Source organism: Balearica regulorum, chromosome 4 (genome assembly GCF_011004875.1).
Source record: "Balearica regulorum gibbericeps isolate bBalReg1 chromosome 4, bBalReg1.pri, whole genome shotgun sequence".
Taxonomy (NCBI): Eukaryota; Metazoa; Chordata; class Aves; order Gruiformes; family Gruidae; genus Balearica; species Balearica regulorum.
Genome location: NC_046187.1, coordinates 62,773 through 77,881, shown reverse-complemented (window position 1 = coordinate 77,881; position 15,109 = coordinate 62,773). Strand labels below are relative to the sequence as shown.

General features: G+C 52.7%; 1 protein-coding gene across 1 annotated transcript in view; it reads left to right on the top strand.

The window, feature by feature from the left end:
* The first annotated feature begins 3,040 nt into the window (after window positions 1-3,040).
* Window positions 3,041-15,109, top strand: part of CFAP299 (cilia and flagella associated protein 299) — a 46,817-nt gene continuing 34,748 nt past the window's right edge. The window contains exons 1-2 of the mRNA XM_075750678.1: window positions 3,041-3,136; window positions 5,058-5,179. Coding sequence (XP_075606793.1) covers window positions 3,041-3,136; window positions 5,058-5,179 — 218 coding nt within the window. The remainder of the gene's footprint in view (window positions 3,137-5,057; window positions 5,180-15,109) is intronic.

Below are 15,109 nucleotides of genomic sequence, written 5' to 3'. Positions count from 1 at the left end.
GCAGCCTGGCCGTCTCCTCCCTCTGGGGGCCGGTGAAACCCCCGGTCTCCTACCTGCGGAGGGTGAGGATTGGGCGGACTGAGGGGTTGCAGGTGCTTTCCCTCCTCGCGCCCCATTTCCCGAGGGGCGTGGGTGCTGCCGCGCTGCACGTCGAGGGCTGCTGCTGAAACTCGGACGTTTTACTTGGGCTTTCCGGTAGTCGGGAACAGCCCGTCGGCACGCAGCTAAGGGGTGCCAGCAGGCGCGGGAAGCTGCAGGGGGAGGCCCATCCTGTAGTATCGAGGTAATTATTAAAATGCGGTCGTGCTATTGCGATGAAGAGGTCCGTGCCGCGGCGGACAGCAGCCCGCTAGCAACTTTGGCAGAGAGCCTGATGCGAGCTAATCTAAGTGACGTGAGCTGACAAAGCCTTCCTGTTCCTTTCTGGCCATTATTCTGCGAGGAAATTAAATAGGTTTGCCTATCGGGAGGAGAATGAAGGCAATTAAAAAATGGGTGAATGTCTCTTTTACATTTAAGAATAGCCTGTGGACGACTGGAGAGACTTACAAGGAATAAAAGCAACTTTTTCGGTGTGTTACGTTTCTTGCATCTCAGAAGTGGTTTTGGCATCGGCTTAGCTGTATTTACAGCTGTTGATTGCATTTAAAACTTTCTGGCTGCCGCTTTTGCAAGCGGAGCAGAGGCCACGTTGCGCTGGCCGACTGTTCCCCGAGCGGGATGAGAAGCCCAAACTCTGCAGCAGAAGCCCAGAGCCTCCTGGGGTCCCGTTCCCAAGGCAAGGGGGAGCCTCCTTGCCCTTCAGCAGGGAGGGATTTACTGGGAGAAAAGATGTGAGACCGAAACCCTTCTCTTCCTCTTTTCTGCTTGTTGGCAGCACTTAGTTTTCCACGCCGGTGGGAGCATCGCTTCTGCAGAAGCGATGGGAGCAAGAGTACGTTCGGTATTGTGACTGCAGCGAGGGAAAATTGCTGCGACGGCCCCAGAAAAGAAGAAAGGCTCTAGCTCCGGCTTTGCAGCTCCGACTCTGATGTAAGCTATCCCGTCAGCCGCTCCTCTTTCATTCAAGTGTATTTATCACCTTGGCTTCAATAGCGACGGCACTAATCGCTGCACTCTTAAACAGATTTTTGTACTTTTTTTACATAAAATCTCTTCATATTGCCTTTAAGTTTTGTCACGCACACAGGAAAAACCTTCTGGGAAAATCAAGGCGGGGGGGATTTCCTACACTTTTTTTTTTTGGGTGCTGAGGGCAGTCGGGCGTTTTGGGGAAGGGGCTCTGGGTTTGGGGACCGCGGGGAGGTCAGGCTGCGGGAAGCGAGCAGGGAGAGGAGGATCGTGGGTAAGCCGGCTGGGTGACCTTCAGTGAAGGACCGGTGGCCTCTCGGGTGGCTTTAATCGTGGAGCGGGCTGAGACCAGGGCTGGTATAAGCCCGGCAGCGAGTGGCACACAGGGAGCCAGGATGCGTGAAGATAACGTGGATGTACGAAGTTAACGGTCCTAGGGCACCGGCACGACGCCTCCGAGCTCTTCATCGGCAAGGCTGAAAACGGCGCGATGGCACAATGTGGACCGATACCTAAAATTTGCCCTTTTTTTCTCTCCCGTTTGCTTTCTGAGTCATCTTTTCCTGCAGGCTTCGCAGATATGAAAAGTCTCGGATGTGGATTCGGCAAAGTACCGCACGGGGAGAGACGCGGTGCCTCCGGAAGCTCAGCTCAAAGCACGACGTTAGCAAGTGTCGGAACAAACGTGAAGTCTCCTGGGAGCGCTCGACCTTCCTTTTTGCTCTGCAAAGCTAGCATTCTAGGCCGGCCGGCTCGTTTTGCCGTCAGCTCCCCGAGGCGGGCCGGGCCGGTGGCCGCCGTGGGCTGCGCTGTTGGTGAGTTCCCCCCGTGACGGAGTAACCGCGAACGGAACTTAGCACCCCGTGGGGAAAACGTTGGCTTAAACCCCGCATATTTTGAGAAGTTGGGCCTTGGCACGGTGTATCGTTGCGTGGTTTGCGGCTTGTTTTCGTTCTCTTCTACCATCTCTGACCTAACGCGGTGGTGTCGGGGAGAAAAAGCTGGAAACGAAACAAAGGGGATTCCCAAATTCCTTTCCAAACCACTGCTGCCTTCAAAGGAGGCGCAAATCCACGTGCAACTGAGAAAGGGGCTGCAGGGAGCACGGTGGAGCGTGCCGAGCTGCTGGCCGTGCCCCGGCTCCGCGTGGTGGTTGCGTTTGTTAAAATTCCGATGTGAAAAAAAGCCCTCACATTCCCCCTCTACCCATGGCATCTTGTTTTTAACCTCTACAACCCCCCCTGCAGAGGTACATCGTTTTCCAAATCCCCAGAAACATTTGCTTAGGTCCTACGTTCCCGGACTGCGGCAGGACGTAGGAGCTGTCGGCCAGTCGCCTGCAGACGCTTTGCTGTTCCCTGCCTTCCCGCGGAGCCCCCTTATGACTTCATTTCTGCTTCTCCCAAGTGGGATGGCCAAAGAAACCCGCACTGGAACAGCGGCCAGAAGTTAGGCGACCACATGTCTGACGAAATCAACCTATGAGGCGCGGTGCGCCGAGCCTGTGGTGTTTTCCTGCGGAGCCTGCAGGTGCTCGCGTTGACGCGGCGCGGGGTAAACGGGGGCCCAAGCCAAGTTGTTTTTCCCGCTTGGGTTTGCTTTCGCACGTGCGCTGGCTGCATCTGAACAAGCGCACTGCTGGGCATTTGCGCCTCTTTCCCAGACTTGCGGGCGCCTGCACCGGCGCACCGGGGGCTGCGGACCAGCCGCGCGCTCTGGCGCCCAGCACGGTGGCTGGTTTGCACCGCTGCGATGAGCGGTCCCCGCAACCTTCCCCCTCGCCCCCCCCCCCCCCAGTAATCCCCCCGGAAACCTAAAAGCAAAGAACCAAGCAGCTCCCGCGGGACACGGGGCTGCCGCGCGCCGCTCTCGCCCCGCCCGCGCTGATTGGATGGGACGGGGCGGCTCCTGCCGCCGCAGCTGTTGCGCCATCGCTCGCGCCGCCGCCCGCCGTTTCCATAGACGCGGGATGGCGGCGGCTGCTCCTTCCTGCTCGCTGCCGTTCCGCAGCTATGAGGAGTACGTGGAGTCGCGGGTGACGGCGCGGGACCTGCACTGTCTGAAGGTCAGTGGGAGACGGGAGGCCGCCCCGGGGCTCCCCGCCCGGTCCCCGCCGCCTTCGGGCAGGGAAGGCGGGGTAGCGTGCCCTGCCTCGGTTCGCCCGCGGTGGGGAAGCCCCCTCTGTCGTTCCCGTGCTTTTGCTGTGGGAGGTACCGGCCACGGCGGGAGAGGTCTGAGTTGCGGCGGGAGGTCAATACTTAGCTCCTGAGGGGGGCCAGGTACGTTGTGGGCCGGTGAAGCTTTTGGTGTGCGTTAAGTGCGAGGGTCTCGCGAGTAAAACGCGCATCCTCAGGGAATAAACCGTCCTGCTTCTCCCCGTGCAAAGTTTCTTGACGCGGAGGAGGTGGCGCAGGTCTTGGGTGCGGAGAAAGCCCCCAAACTGTGCTGAAGTAGGTCAGCAGCGGGGTGGCTGGGAAGCAGGGGAAGGGGCGTGCCGGTGGCGTTTGTGACTTGGTACGCCTGAGAAGTGCAGGGGGACTAGCCGAAACGGGACTGCTCACAAGCAAGTTTCAAACTGCGGGTCTGGACCAGAAAGCCTTTCATGTGAGCAGCTTTTTGTTTTGTAGCGTTTGTTTTTTTTATATCCCCCCCAGAGAAACAAAACGTAACAAACGTTCCATCTGTCTAGAGGTGTGAGATCAGGTGAAGCCACTGGGACTGGCTTTGCTGTGCAAAGGCAGCTTCAAGCTAGCGCTGGCCCGGTTCTTAACCAAAACTGGGAAGAAGGTCTCGCTTATAAAGCACGATTTTTAGGCTGAATCGTTCCGAGGGATGCGTCCGGTCGACCGGCTCGTGTCACGGTGATATTTGGAGGGTGCCAACTGCTGAAAGTTTGACTTCTAAAACCGATAGTGCACGCTGCTCGGTGGGAAACGCTTTGGGGAAAGTAGCAAATGGTTTTCTGACTCGGGCTTAGAAGGCGGTAGGTATTGCTTACGGGTTTGCTCCCAGAAAGCAGCTGCCTGTCGCCGTTTGGCTTTAAGAAATCTGGACTCGGTTTGGCAGCCTGCCTGTAGCGTGGGCAGAGCCGGCCTGGGAGTCTGCCGGGGGTGCTTTGCCTATCGGGGCTTATTTTGTGGGGTGTTTTGCCTGTCGGGGCTTATCAGGTGCCCCAGCTGCGGCAGGAGGAAATCCCTCCCCCCTAGCTCTGCCGCCTCCTGCCTCTGTGCTCAACTTGTCGGTGTGACTCTCCCGCGGAGATGTTAGTTTAAAAGTGTGAATTGTTTTCCAGCTGGCGGTATATAAAGCAGTGTACCTCCTTTCCTGGGGCCTAGGTGCGGTGCAGGCAGAGGAAGGTGGGCGCGAAACTGCAGTGTTTCAGCTACGGAGATTTGTTTGCTGCTGCCTGGGATGCTGTGGGGATGCCGGAGGCTACGGTAGCGTTAACCGCCCCGAGTACCCGAGCGCCTCGGGTGAGCTGGCGCTCAGAGCTCCTTCATCACTTGGCACGGCCGTACTCTCGAGTCTTTGTTAGACCGGAGCGGAGCAAGGCAGAGCCCGCAGGTGTTGGCAGCCCGACCTGATGAGCAGCTCCCGGCTGCTCGGCACAGCTGATGTCAGGGAGGTGTTAGGCAGACCGCCTCCCTTTTCCTGAGTTACGTTCTCCGGTCGCTGAGCCTAGGAGGGTCCCGCTAGCGCCGCCCTGCCTGCTCGCCCCCGCAGCCGGGAGCACCTCCGCTGGCCGTGGCGCGTCGGGACCGGGCCCCTGCGGAGAGGCGGGTAGCCGCGGCTAGGAGCGGAGGTTCGTCGCCCGCCCCGGCGGGGCGGCCCCGGACCCGCGGGAGCCGCGCGCACGACCGTCGCGCCGCCGAGTGGCCCCCTCCGCCCGCGGCGGCGGCGGCTGCCGGTGCCCGGGGGCGGCGGCGGACTCGTCTCTGGTGTACCGGCGCCAGCCGGGCTCCCTGCCCGTCTTTTTCTTCCCGCAGAGCGAGGAGGTGGGGCGGCAGCTGGTGGAGCTGGGCTTCCGCGGCTCCGGGGACGTGCCGCGGCGGGCGGAGGAGTTCGAGGCCCCCGTGGCGGCCGGGCTGGCGGCGGCGCCCCTCCAGAAGTAAGTGCCTGCCTGCCCGCCCGAGGCCCTCCGTGCCTTCGGGCGCACCTCGCTACGCACCTGCCCCGCAACTTTGCGAAACGCGGACGGTGTCCGCACCGCGACCTTGCAGCCTCCCCTGATTTCCTCCCCCCCGGTCAAACAGGTGGTGTAACACCAGCTACCCATCCCCAAAAGCTGAGTCGTGGCTGTCGGGGCTGCTTCGTGACTCGGGGGGCTGTGCGCGATCGCGCTGTTCTTTGTTCTCACCCTTTCCCGAGGGTCAAATACCGGCGTAAGAGACGCGAGACAATGATGTTACTTAGGTTGTAAATGCGCGACATAGACCTAAATACTGCCGCTTGGTTACAAAACAATGCGCTTTAATACCTGGATCACCCTTTGAAAGCTGTAGCCGAGAAATGTGGGTTTTGTAACGCTGCAGACTTCTGGGTTTAATGGTTCCCAGAGCGGGGAATGTTCCCGGGGAGCGTACTGATGGAAAAGGGTTGGCATACGAGGAGGGAAAATATCCTTTCTTTGCTGATCACTGGTTAGGCTTTGAGGACCGAGTTTATTGAGTAAGGTAGTCTAGAGTTCCTTTCCCGCCAACAGCAGTGGGTAAGCTCGTTTTGGTTCCTTGGGAGCCTTTCCGTGGGTCAGGGAGAGTGCGATTGCTGTGGGAGGGGTCCCTTTACCTGGGGTAGCTGAAGCAAATAACGCAAAGGTCTAAGATGACGAGGTCTTGGCAAGAGATTTAAATGGCTCAGACCGGATGAGGGTCTCTTTGGATATTGTTACAAGGTGTCTGCTGTTTTCTGTGAACTATTTTACTGCCATTTCCAAGAGCCTTTGAGAGGAGAGCTGATTTATTTTCCAAAAGTCACGGACAAAAGATGTTCAAGCAGCGCACGTGCAATTTTTTTGAGGCTTTTTTTTTTTGTTTGGACTTCTGCCGTCTCGCGCTTGCCGCGGCGCGTGTAGCTACAGCGCCTGCTTTCCGCAAAAACGCGACGTCGCGCCGAGAATTCGGTGCGTTGCGATAAAGTTTTATCGTATCTTGCGGCTGGTTCTCCCTGCTTGTTTTATTTTTGCGCCTTCTCCGCTCTGTTTAACCGGCCTGAAAACCTTTGAATGTTTATTTGTTTATTTTTCTGGCTCCTTCTTTCCTTTGCCTCTTGGGAAAAATAAATGAAGCACCCCGGGGTAAATAGTGAACTTTTTTTATTTTTTTTTGCCTTGCTACAAGAAGCTAAATAACATTATTACGATACTTATTTTGCCAGCGTGGTTGGTGAATAGTAGAGCCGCTGAGCAGTCTTATTCTCCTGTGGTACTTTTCCCTTTTTGTGCTATAGTGCAATTATTTAGTGCTTTAACAGCACGTATCGTACGCCTTTCGTAGCGTTTGCGGGCCGAGAACGCGTGCTGTGTGCTTTAGCTATTGTCATACTTCACGTACGATCCTGTGTCGAAATTCTATTCTTTCTTTTTTTTTTTATTTAAAGAAATAACTGTTCGTCTCGCTGTGTGGAGAAATTAATTTTGCAAAACCAGAGGCTTAATTATTTCCATAAAGACAAAAAGGGTTGGTTCTTATCGTACGCGTTTAGATTTGTAACGTTCTGTGGTTCACGTCCGGATGTGCTCTGCAGCCGGACGAAGCTGATGGCGATAGTGCTGAGGACGTGGCTGGAGCGAGATCTGAACTCAAACGGCCGGTCGGTCGGTCTTGTAGTGTTGTTGTAAGGTAGGTTTCTAAACCGCTGATCGCTATTAATTACATGAATTACTCTTTCGGTGATTCCGTGCGCGGAGATGAGTGAAAATGAGCTAAAGCCAGAGCTCTCGGTGCAGTTGTCCGTCTCCTTGATGTCTCAAGTGCGTATCCTGTCCTACTGTCCTTTTTTGTTTGGTTATTCTTCGTTTAGTTTCCCATTAGTTTGCAGGTGGACGTGTCAAGCCTGACTCACGGGGTTAAGTGGCCTATTTTAACCGCGTTTTGTTGAGCAGGTGATCCCCAAAAGTCTGCGTCAGGAGTCGCTGCTGTCACGGCTTCTGAATTGTCTGCTGGCAAAAATATATCTGTGGTTTTCTCTGAGCGGAAAAAAATGTCCTCGAGTTGGACTCGGCTGCACGCGTTTTGGAAACCGTCACTGTTAATTCTGACTGCCTGGATTATTTTTGCGTACGAGAGCAAACTCCTTAGGCAGGTGCCTTTGGAATTTCTGCTCCGGTGCTCCTCTCCATCCCCCACCTGCTGCCATGAACTGCCGCTGTCCCACGCAAAAGGATCGACGGGGCTGCTTCCCCACCGTAACAATCTCCCCAATGGAAGAAAAACTGATGTCTTAAGTCAAAGCTGGGATATATGGCTCGGGAGGTTCATAGGGAGAGGGGTTGCTTGGATCAAAACACAGGAGTTAGCCCCCAAAGTGACTCGTCCCGTTCTCTTTTTGAAACAAACTTGTGGTTAATGTTTTGGAAATATCCGCACCTGGCTGATAGCCGTAGCCACGGGGTTCCTGCGGCCGGAGCGCTTCCCACGTGCAGCGTTGATACAAACGCGCTAAGCCATAAGGAACGGTGTACGCCTTTGGTACGCCTTTGATTTTCCTCTGAATCCTTAGCTCCGCCTTCGGAATGCCTCTCGCTTAGTTAAATAGCGTTATCAGTTAAGGCCCGTACTTAGCAGACTTGGTAGGATTTCCTTTACAAACGCTAAAAATAACTTGAGTACGTGTTGCAGAAAATGGATTTGTGCAGGCCGGAGGCTGTGCGTTCATTTCTCTTCCCTTTGTGAAGCCGTCTTAAGCTTTTCTGATCTTAGCGTCACATTGGAAGTCAAGTGAAAATCGATAGGGGAAAGTAAACGGAAGTAAGACTAGTTCTTTTACAATACTTTGCGCTTTTCTACAAAAAAGGGGCGCCGTCAGACAGTCGCGCGGGTGCTTCCCGGTAAGAACAAAGAAACGCGAACCGCGGACGGGGAGAGGCAGATAGAGGCACAACGCGCCGTCTGTTCCTTGCGACGCTAATGTACGCGTGTTTCTTTGGGATCTGAAATGAAGGGGTTTGAGCCCAGGGTTGTGTTTTATTTTCTTTAACAGAAGCAAAATCGAAATAAAGAGGGTTTTTTTTTTTTTTTTTGGTATTAGATCATCTCTAAATGAGTGCGAGATCGTTTATTCTTTCCGATGTCTGGAGCGACAGAGGCAAGTACCTCAAAAGTGTCCTGTCACTTGCATACGTTGATGTTTAAGAGCGGCTGTGTTTTTTCAGCTGAGCGTGCACCAAATAAATAAAATCCTGGCTGACCTCAGGACAGGAAACACCTTGCTATCGCTTGTCTCAGCTGGAAATACGGTATCGCCTTACGATGCTTTAAGCTCATCTTCTGCTCGAACCATGTGAGGCGGCGGCAGTTCGAAACCGCTTCTGTATTTCAAAGCCGGGATCCGAGCCGCGTGGACTTAGCGAACGTCTATACGATGCTTATGCCTGTATTTTACGGTGGGCTTACTGTGGCCGCTGCTTACCGGGGACCTACTTTCCTGTGGATTTGAAGTGGCTTCTGATCGCCACACGAGTATTCCCTACCCACCGGATGTAGTACTAAGCAACACCCTTAACCCTGTAAATCACTGCCATTTCAACTCCTGCTCTACTGCTGCCCGTGTTGAACGGGTGTCTTTGGTACTGCTCCGGTCACTGGCACGGTTTCCGTGCCTGTGAGTTGTCCGTGCCCCCTGTGCAGGGAATTGCTAAAGGCTGCGGTCACAAGAGCGGTGGCGGAAACGGGGGTGTGTGGCGGGGTGTGTGTGTGTGTGTGTGTTTAGGATAGGGCTCTTATTACCTTTTTCTGCCTCGGGGTCCTGGTGCCTTACCGGACGTAACCAGGAGAGGTCTCCCTCTACTTAAGAATCATGGCCCTTGCACTCTCCTCTGATTGCTTAGTGGTATGAGTAGGCTATGATAAGGAGGAAAAAAAAACCCCAAAGAGCTGGAACCATCCTTGTTAAGGCTTTCCTCCGGAGGAAAGGCTGCTACTTCCATTCAGACTATCAGGGCTGTATACCTTGGGCAGGCGTTAGAAATGCTGCGTAGCTGCCCCTGTGTGGGGATGTTTACGGCCATGGCCCAGAAATGCAAGAATCGTGTCCGGATCCGAGCCGCTGTGGAATGGAGCGCTCGGTCTTTGTCCTATGAAATCGGTCCATTTAACGTGTAAAATAACCATTGGATTTTTGTTTTTTTTTTTTTGGCCTGGGAGGAGCACGAGGGCGACCGGTTAGCCCTTCGGTCGCGAGGCGTGCCTGAGAAGGGGAGGGTGTACGGCATCGCTCGGAGGGGCCGCTTTTTTGTGGCTTAAGACGGCCGTGCTGGCCTTCGAAGCAGGGACGGGAACCCGGAAATTTTCCTCCTGCGCGAACGCGGGCGGGAGCCGAGCGGCTGCTGGCGAAGCTGGGCTTTGCTCCTGACTGGTAGAACACCTGGATTGAAGTTTCATCGGTTAGGGGAGGAAACGAAGCCCGGGTGCCAGCCGTTCTGGGAGCGTGCGTTAAGGCACTGTCAGACGTTACCATCTTGGCTTTTATCTTTTGCGTAACGTGATTCGGGAGGTACCGTATGGACCGCCCCCTTATCGGAGGCGGCAGAAAATTAAGCGGAAGAGGGAGCTCGTTTCTAGGCTCGCGGCAGTTGCGGAGCAGTCGGTTTTCAGATGTTCCCTCGGTGTCCTACTGAACGCGGTTAACTTTACCCTGTTTCTCTTTGGCACTAGATCCTTTTGTGCTCCTCCTCCTCCTTCTCTGATCCTTTACCCGGGAGGCGTTGGCTCAGAAAGGCTTTCGTCTGCCGGACGTGTCTTTATGTGTACGTATGTTTCTCTTAGAAAAGCCGTCGGGTCTAATTAAAATGTGTGCCTTTTACAAACCTGTATGGAAAACAGGTGTTTTGGTACGTGGGTCAGTAGTAGGTCTTTAGCTGTCCTCTCTTCAACGTGCTCTTAAGCGGGCTGCTGAAACGACGCGTTAAAAGCGAAGGAGGGAATGTTGAAGCTCTTTTTTTTTTTTTTTTTAAGTATTGCTTTAGAGTTTTGGTGTTGTAAGTGATCCCACTGAAATATAATGGAAAGAATTAAATTTCAGGACTCGACGCTTAACGGTAGCCAATTCTTTTTAACGTATTGCAGTGATACGAGATGCGGGGAACGCCGAATCCCAAAGCAACTGTACGTCTATAACGTGAATTGCAATAAAACAAAATCGTTGCTTAGGGTTTGTCGCGCGTGTGCGTGCGGTCTAAAGGCTTTTCTTGTGTTCGGAAAGAAAAAAGGGAATCTGCCGAAAGTGGCCCTTTTTTTCGGTATCTAAGATTTGAACTTGCAGTCTGATTCTGCCTTCGAATCTTCTCTCTGGTTCTTGTGTGTTCACCGGGTTCCGTACCGAGTGCAGGCCTCACGGACTCCACTGTGCCTGCGGGGAAGGCTTTCGACAGTTAAATGATAACCTATGGCTTGACGTTTCTTTGAGAGTACTTTTTGGTATGAATCGAGTTGTGGCTGAGTTATTACGTGGATACTCCTTCAGCGGGAGGGTGTAGGAAGGGGTGAATCTGTTTTATCTCGAAGGAGGAGTATAAGAAGCGACTTTCTTTTAATATGCCTAAGGATCTTGGAGGAAAGCGGCGTGATTTTAGTCCCCGTTTTTCCCATTTTAGCTCAAAAATTAATTGCTTCTTTGGCATGGGCTATTCCTTCCCTAAGGAGAGAAGGGGGAAAGGTACAGCCTGTACTAGCGAGCGCATCAAAAAACTGCCTCGGTGGAAGGATGTGGGGAGCGTGCGATGCTTTCGGTTTGCTGGGTGGGGCGCTGTCTTACGGGCGAGGTTCGGTCGAGGGATAGCCGCTTTAAAGGCTTGCGGCTTATTAGGTAGCATTAACAATGCGGAGTGAACCTACTTGTTCCTAGATTGAACCGCCGAAAGGTGAATTGACCTGCTAACTTTTTCCGAGGCTTTGAAGAACCGAGTCCCTGCGGATGTGGCGGAGCCGCTCCCGGTTTTGTCCCCTGCCGAATCTCCCCCGGAGCTATTACTAAGCTCTGATAGAATTTTTTTTCTGCGATGTTATGGAAAAAGCACGGTTAATTATATTTCATATCAACGTGCCTCTGCGCTCGTAGCGCTTGCGGGGACTAGCGGCCGGGCGGCTTGAGTCGCGCGGTTGACGATCTGTTTTTTGGCTCCACCAGAGTGAGTAAGAATTGGAGAATGTGCGAGAAAAATCCACGGCAGCGATACCTTAGAGTTTTTCTTTTCTTCCCCCTTTTTAGAAGCTCATAATGCATAGATAATGTTTAGATTGATATTGGTGTCGGAAGGCTTCTCTGAGCTGAATTTTTTGAAGCTTGCGCGCGTTTCGGTAATTCCAGATTGGGTAAACGGAGCAAACTGGAGCAGCCTTGAGAATGTTTCACGGTAGCCCTTCTGGCCCAGCAAAATAGGTTTTTTTGGACATCTTCCTGTTCTTTCTGTGTTTCTTTCCTCCCTCTCCACACCCTCCCTTGGAGTTTTTTAAACCGGTACCTTAGCGGGAAGGGGGGACACGACCCATTCCTGACCTCAAATCTAATAGCGGGCTTGAGACCGGGTTTCTCCCCTGTCTGAATTATTTCTGCTTGTTCCGCTGTTAAAATAGCGGCGTGTTTTTCTCAACGATTCAGTGTCGCGTGGCGCTTTGTCAAATTACTGAAGAAAGGAGACAAATGCAACTCCCGCTCTCGTCGGAAGAGTGACTCTTTGACAGTCTCCTGCTGACGATACGGAGATCCGGTAGCTCTTTCCGCTTCTGTCGTGATTTGAAACTGCTGCGATCCGGCCGTGGAAAGGAGCGGGCTCGAGAACTGCGTCTCGCTAGGAGATGAATTAGTTGGTCAAGTTTTAGGATTGTGCTAGATGGTAGCATCAGCGCCTAGGTGCTGACGATCCCGGACTCTTTCCCTCCGGATACTTAAAACTCTTTTGCGTTTCCTGTTACATCTTGCCACTAGGCCTGCCTCTCGGTTAGTGTTTTTCTACGTGCTTAGCGACTCGGTCGCTCTTTAGGAAAAAAAAAAATTCTTTCGCCTACCTCCGGTCTTAGCTTTTGTGCCGATAGCGACTCAAAAATCTGTAAACGGTCGTGTGACCTTAATGGCGCTTTTTCCTTTTCTTGTATGTTCTTCTAAGGAAAGAAATAATTGCTGACGCTTTATTGACTGTCCTTATTTTGGTTTAGTTAGCCTCAGGTCGAGTGGGATAGGGCACGCATCCGTAAAGCTGCTCGGGGGTTCCGCGGGCATAAGTAGACGCTTAAATTGGCTCCGGTCGTTCTTTCCGGGCTTTCCTCAAATCTGCGATGGCTACCTGCTCGAACGAGAAAGACCTAGGAGGCATTCTGAGACCGTAGAGATCAGTTTCGTGACCGGTTTCTTTCTGCTTCCCCTCGCGTGCCTGACACCGTAGGAAATCGGCGTGCCGAGCGGCGTCTTCGGCATAAGCCTTTTGAACAGATGAAGCGCTAACTTTCTTTGTGGAGGGTGGGCCTAGGAGACGTTTGGGTCATCACGAGGAATAAAATGATGAATTTCTGTTACCCTCGACAGACTTCGGCTTGCGTACGAGTCGTACGCCTGGAGAACCGTAAATGAAATTTCCTAAACCCGGCGGGGAAACAAAAACACGTACGCAGATATGTTCGGCCAAAGATGTAGCGTTAAGGCGCGCGTACCGACGCCGAGCGCGCGAATGCCGAAAGTTTTGGGTCGCTTAGCGCCGTGGTCCTTCGGAAGTCAGGCGGCGAGGCCGAAGGAAGGAGAGAAGCCTCGATGGCTGCAGCCGAGCACCGCGTGTTGTCTGTTTTTAATTGTTTAGTTCGGAACCGGGAAGACTGGAAGAATGAGTTTTCTCCGTCTTTCTGTCTATCACTGGGGAGAATTTTAGAGTGGGATTGCAGTAAGCCCTTGTTTTCGTGATTTTTTTTAAAATTTTTTTTTTCCCCCTGGTGTGGCATTTGGTCCATTGTTTTTTTTTAATTTATTTTGAAGTGGTACGGTTACAGGAACGAGTGGATAGGTCACGTGATTTCCAACTGACATTTCGAAGAAATAGGTGTACATAGATGCTTTCCAGCAAACCGAAAGATGCTGTGGAAAGAATAAGTAAGGATTTCCAGCCTTGACAATACGGACTATGGCACGGGCTTCTGAAAAAGCTAAGTAGCTCAACAAATACCTAATGCAAATTTTGACGGATACATATTTATATCTGGGACCATTCGGTTCGTTGTGCGTGACGGATGTCCCCCAAGCAGCGCACAAACCTGAGCGGTTTTTGATATATCCGAATGTTACGTCCTTAATGTTCGTAATACGACAGTAAATGTTTTTGGAAGAGGTCCGAGTGCGTTTGGGTATCTTCGCACTCTAGGCGGTGAATTGGTTACGCTAGCGGGAATGTTTTTTTGCCTGGAAGTGTGTCGCAATAATCGACGTTCTTTGCTTAAGAATAGATTGGTCCTCATTTTTGTACTTTTTTTTTTTTCCCCTTTATAAATTGTGGATAGTTTGGGGAAAAGATCTGGAATAAATCAATGACATGTGGTTAAGTAGGTGCTGAAAAGTATTTCCTTCTTAGAGGGATGGTTTGTTGTTCTGCTAGTAATCTTCAGGCAAATGAAACCGGAGTCCGGGAAATGCATTTGCCTGTGGATTCCCGCACTTTGCAATCTGCCGGTTCAGATTTCTTTTGGACAAGATGGGTATTAAAAAAGTGCAAACTCTAGCTAAGACGAGCTAAATACCTAGAAAAGAGAAGCGGTTTAAAAAGAATTCGATATCTGTTTCGTTTTGGCATAGCTTTGCCTAAGGCGGGGATGCTCGAACGTCTGCGCGTTCTTGCAGCTTCTTCCAGCCGATGCGCCGCGCGAACGTGCGTCTGCAAAGCGCTGAAATTCATCTGTTTTTATATTAAGTGAAAAACCGAGCAGCTTTCTTCCTCTGAGGGATATCGAGGGTTGCGGTCTTTTTGCAAAGCAGTAGTTCTGAGCAGAAATATTTCTCTGCGCCAAAGTAAAACGAGAACCGCAGGCCCGCGCCGAGGGCGAGACGGAATTTTCTGCCTGGCCGCTTCTGATGCGGTGAATGGCAAGTTGTGAAAAAGGTCTTGTCGGGAGCTCTGTTGCAGTAAGAAAGCGGCTTTCGCAAATACACGTGCGGAAGCTAAAGATCTGCCGGGGCTGCTTGCTTAAATGTTTCAATGTCTGGCAGTCTTGGCCGTGCGAGGCCCGAATTTCTTTGGAGCGCGTATCCGCTTCGGGATAGCGGGGACAGCAGCGTTTCGCATTGAGAGGTTGTGACACGTAACGCTTGACGATACGTTTGCGTCGCCCTTGTTCGCGAGCCGGCACCCGCTCGAGGCGTGTCCTCGTAAAGTTACGGTGACTGGCGTCGCTTGGCTCCTACGGAACGGATGTAGCGCTCGGGCTGAACGGCGCTTCCTCGCCTGAGAACTCGGTCTGTTGGTTACCGCTGTCTACTGGAAGAGGAATTGCATCGTATTTTCACGTGCCTCCTGGACGCGGAAAACCTATCGTAACGCAGGTACGCGTGCTTTTGGGAACGTTTGCGATGTGTTTGTCTGGTTTGTCTTGTAGGATCCGATTCTGCTCTGAGACGTTCCGGTGCGTTTCCACAAACCATACGTGCGTCAGGGACGTGCTGACGAGGCCAAATTTTTCTCTGGCTCGCGTCTCTGTAGAGGATCGCAAAGTTGGCGGCAACGGCGCGAACTGTCGGCTTGGACTGGCTCGCGTGTCGAAAATGCCCGTACCAAATTATACGGTAACATCGAGACGGAGAGTATTTGCATTGGTCTCTGTAGGAGCTCGAGACGCTCCGTGCCCCACGAACG